The sequence below is a fragment of the Colossoma macropomum genome, unplaced genomic scaffold (genome assembly GCF_904425465.1).
Source record: "Colossoma macropomum unplaced genomic scaffold, Colossoma_macropomum, whole genome shotgun sequence".
In the NCBI taxonomy this organism is placed as follows: Eukaryota; Metazoa; Chordata; class Actinopteri; order Characiformes; family Serrasalmidae; genus Colossoma; species Colossoma macropomum.
In genome coordinates, this window is record NW_023494800.1 from 23,351,664 (window position 1) to 23,356,200 (window position 4,537).

Consider the following 4,537-nt stretch of genomic DNA (forward strand, 5'->3'; position numbering starts at 1 on the left):
CCAAACGCACACCTTACACATAATGGGATGGTCAGTGTACAGTAAAAGTGGACAGACCCATCTGAGAGTAGTACAAGATGAACAAATGGGTTCAAAGTGGGGGGAAAGCATCTGTATCTGTACTGGACATTGAAAACACTGGAAAGCCACATGGGACAAGAGGAATAGATATGGAGTTAAAAAATGAGGGGTAGCTCTAGTGGTGGCAGTGGTTACTTCTGCATTTCATCGTTAGATATTTGCTAGTTTGTGTAAAGTACTTTACGTCAAAATGGCTTAAACGTACTGTACGCTGCACTTCACAAAGAGCTCTCTGCTCCCCTTGCTTATAAACACAAGCAACATTTAAACAATTGTCTACATTGTTTTTCACTGATTCCTATATGCTGTTTGAGTATCAAATAGAAATTTACAAGCAGTCTATGCAGCACAGCCTATTAACTAGAAGAGGAACAGCCAATACAACCAATTCCCCATTCCAGCATTAATATTCATTGAGGAAAATGTTCCATTAGCAATAATCAAGCACTTCCCCAGGCTTGTTTGCAGAAAACTCATCAGGAAAGGGAGTGCAGCTCCATGCTGGCAGCCTGGCAGAGGAAACAGAGATGACATGAGTTGAGGAGAGGAGACGGATGATGGAGCAGCTCGATACATTCACAGGTAAGTTTGTGTACGCAGACATTCACAGTGGGTAACACTCTGTTTATATGTGTGCCGGCACATGCACTGCTATTTGAGATGACTTTTTGTGTGATGCTCTTTTCCCTTCTTCCCGATCATCCATACCTCAATGGCTGGAGTCCCCAGTGATGGTGGTTGCCAGGGGAGAGGTGGCGGTGCTGATATATATTTGATGAGCGGGTGCCAAGACTCTAGCAGGGAGCCAGGCACGAGGGGACAATGTCGCTGGCAGTGTTCGCTGCTCGGGTTTCCGAGTCAGACTCGCCGAGACTGCTGCTTCCATTGTGGGCTTCTATTGTCAGTGTCTGGGGTTTCAGCTCCAATTAGAATGATGGCTGTGTGGGCTCAATGCAAGCCAAAGGAAGACAGCTTGTGTGCGTCACAAAAAAGGGCCTCCTTTAATATATGTGTATGTTTAATATATATAAAAAAGAGTCTGTTGGCATTGGTTACAAGTGCAATCACATTTGTGAAAACTGGTCTTCATGTCTTCATCAAGAAAGTTCTGACCTTAGACTATACGTACTGTCTTTGTATTTCCAAAATAGCCATCATCTGCCTATGACTATTGAAATGACAGTTCTCTGATACCAAAGGAACTCTGCATGCTGAAAAGGTAGCCTAGTTGATTGATGGCTTTTATTTGTCTGATCATAAATATTTATGATAAATATTTCATTGCAGTTCCCTTATCCATTTTGAGCTATTTATGCTCTAATTGGGAATCCATATTGTGGTGTATACCACAAAGTAAAAGGCCAATGATTAATTCATGCACGAAACTGTATGGCCAGCCCCACAGAGAAGCAACCATCAGATCGTCCATGTCACATTTCGATCGAGTCATTTCAATCAGAATCACTAAACACTAACTATCACTTTTTCCAGCAATTATGAATAGAAATGTCCAAATGACTGACTGTAACAGTCTATCAACAAACGCACTGATATGTAAAAGTATCAAAGTTTTCTTTTACACTTTCTTTTACAAACACCTTTTTTAATTTTTTTTTTCCAACAGACTCAGTAATTAATTCATTATCGACAGCGAGCTGAGCCGCTAGGTGAGCGTACCTGCTACAAGGCTTTTCCTGAGTGCAGTTTCAGGCCATCCTGCGATCCGTCAAATTTTCAGCACCAGTGGAAGCACGTGACTGAATGTCCCGGGAGGGGGCGTGTTCGAACGAGCTCGCACCAATGACGTTCGAGGAAAGTTGCGGGGGCGGGGCCAGAAGGAGAGCGTTATATTTAGGTGCCTGCGTAAATACCTACTGTATCAGACTGTTAACGGTCCGCTTCAGGGCGCAGCTCTGAAGGAGAAGGAAGATCTCCCGGGCGGGACGCGCGCCTGCCTCTCTGTCCACCACATTTCTACCTTTTTTTCTTCAGCTATTTTTCTTCCAACACATATAAAGCGGAACAAAAACGGAGTTAAACGACGAAGACGAGAAACGACCTTCTCTAACTTCTGCAATCATGATGTCCATGAACAGCAAGCAGCCTTTTAGCATGCATCCCATCCTGCACGAGCCGAAGTACACACCTCTGCATTCCAGCTCGGAGGCTATTCGGCGGGCATGTTTGCCCACGCCCTCGGTAAGTGCCAGTTTTGTTGTTTTCTGACGTTGCAGACTCATGGTCATCTCCATACAGGTCAATTCATACGCCTATGACTTGGTTTGAATTTGCCACTCAGAAATAGGCGTAGAACTCCGACACAGAGCGTATATACTGACCACTTAAAGCTATAAGCAGCTATGAAATGACCAAAAGCCTGAAAGTGTAGTCTTTTTGGGGCTGTGTGGCAAGTTTTCGTTCTGTTTGTTTTTGTTTTCAAAAGTATAAAGAAGGTTTCCAGAAAGTCATTGTCGTGTATGGACATGATAATAAAAGAAGCTTAAAGCTGGATGTGCTGACCTCTGTGTTGTTGCGCTCTCTCTCCCCTCATGCCATCCCCCTCCACCCGGCCTGCAGCTGCAGGGCAACATCTTCGCCGGCTTCGACGAGACGCTGCTCCAGAGGGCCGAGGCCCTGGCCGCGGTGGACATCGTGGCGCAGAAGAGCCACCCGTTCAAGCCGGACGCCACCTACCACACCATGACCACCATGACCAGCATGACGTGCACGCCCACCTCGTCGTCGGCGCACCTGCACCACCCGTCCGTGCTCACCTCGCACCACCACCACCATCACCACCACCACGCGCACCACCAGGCCGCGCAGGGCCTGGAGGGCGACCTCCTCGAGCACCTGACGCCCGCCATCTCCCTGGGCGCCATGCCCACGTCCGACGTAGGCACGGGCCACTCGCACATGGCGGCGGCCATCAACCACATGCAGCCGCACCACCCGCAGAGCATGAGCATGCACCCGCACGGCCTGGGCTCGCATGCGCTCGGCGGCGGCGTCGCGGGCGGCGGGGGTGGCGGAGGAGGCGGCGGCGCGCCAGACTCGGAGCCCGACCCGCGCGAGCTCGAGTCGTTCGCCGAGCGCTTCAAGCAGCGGCGGATCAAGCTGGGCGTGACGCAGGCGGACGTGGGCGCGGCGCTGGCCAACCTGAAGATCCCTGGCGTGGGCTGCCTGAGCCAGAGCACCATCTGCCGCTTCGAGTCGCTCACGCTCTCGCACAACAACATGGTGGCGCTCAAGCCCATCCTGGAGGCCTGGCTGGAGGAGGCCGAGCGCGCGCAGCGCGAGAAGATGACCAAGCCTGAGATCTTCAACGGCGCCGACAAGAAGAGGAAGCGCACGTCCATCGCGGCGCCCGAGAAGCGCTCGCTGGAGGCTTACTTCGCCGTGCAGCCGCGACCTTCGTCCGAGAAGATCGCCGCCATCGCCGAAAAGCTGGACCTGAAAAAGAACGTGGTGCGCGTGTGGTTTTGCAATCAGAGGCAAAAGCAGAAACGGATGAAGTTTTCGGCGACGCACTAGGGGCCATTTTAGTCCCTATTACTATTGATTTTACTATTATTATTGTTTTTGTTTGCTCGGGGTGGGTGCGGGAGTGGTGGTGTTGGTGGTGGGGGGGCTCCACCTTGTTGGGACCCGAGCTGGAGCGTCCCAGAGACTGGAAACAGCACAAACTTCAGTCAGAGAAGAGAAACTAACTAACAAAAATAATAGGAAGACTCACAGGCTCTCAAACGTGGAGAAAAAGAGAGAGAGAGACACAGAGAGAGAGCGAGTGAGAGAGAGAGAATCATCAACTAGTGGCAATTAATTATTGTACAAAAGGGAAATAGAATAATAACGATTATTCTCTTAAATAACTCTTTTATATTAATTCGTGTACATACCTGTGAATACATTGCACCTCTGTGAAGAGCGCGTCGTCTTTTTTCTCCTTTTTATTTTCCATCTTTCTTTTTTTTTTGAGCAAAGAAAAAATGTAAAATCAAACACTTTAATGTTATTCAGTGTGTTCCAGAAGAAGAAGAAGAGAGTCTCTCAGTAAGAGGAGGGAACTGCTGTAATCCATTGCATGGTTTACTGGGGCGATCAGTGTGCTTTTCTAGTCTTAAACTCCCAACGTGTTTTGAATGCATTGCAATAAGAGAGAGAGAGAGAACACGCACAGGCACGAGCACACACTCTCACACACTCACACACACACTTACACAATAGGCTACCAGTCTGTGTCTACCTCATGATCCTCGTCCTGACACATACGCGCGCGCGCGCACACACACCCCCTCATGGTCATTTTGAACTAAAAACCAGACTAGTGTTTGTTCAGCCGCTTCGCTGTTTAATTTCACTCTGAGCTTTGGTTGAATTAGATAGACACTGTGCTCCTGTCTCAGCTCATCTCACTGCAACGATGCTTTGACAATCAAACGGTCAGAAAAAAAGA

General features: G+C 48.8%; 1 protein-coding gene across 1 annotated transcript; it reads left to right on the forward strand.

Moving 5' to 3' along the window:
• Nucleotides 1-634: 634 nt before the first annotated feature.
• zgc:158291 (uncharacterized protein LOC572084 homolog) lies at nt 635-4,044 on the forward strand. Its single transcript, XM_036588338.1, has 3 exons — nt 635-663; nt 1,706-2,280; nt 2,659-4,044. Exons 2-3 carry the CDS (start codon nt 2,161-2,163, stop codon nt 3,613-3,615), a joined length of 1,077 nt encoding a protein of 358 aa, XP_036444231.1. The 5' UTR covers nt 635-663; nt 1,706-2,160; the 3' UTR covers nt 3,616-4,044.
• The last annotated feature ends 493 nt before the right edge of the window (nt 4,045-4,537 follow it).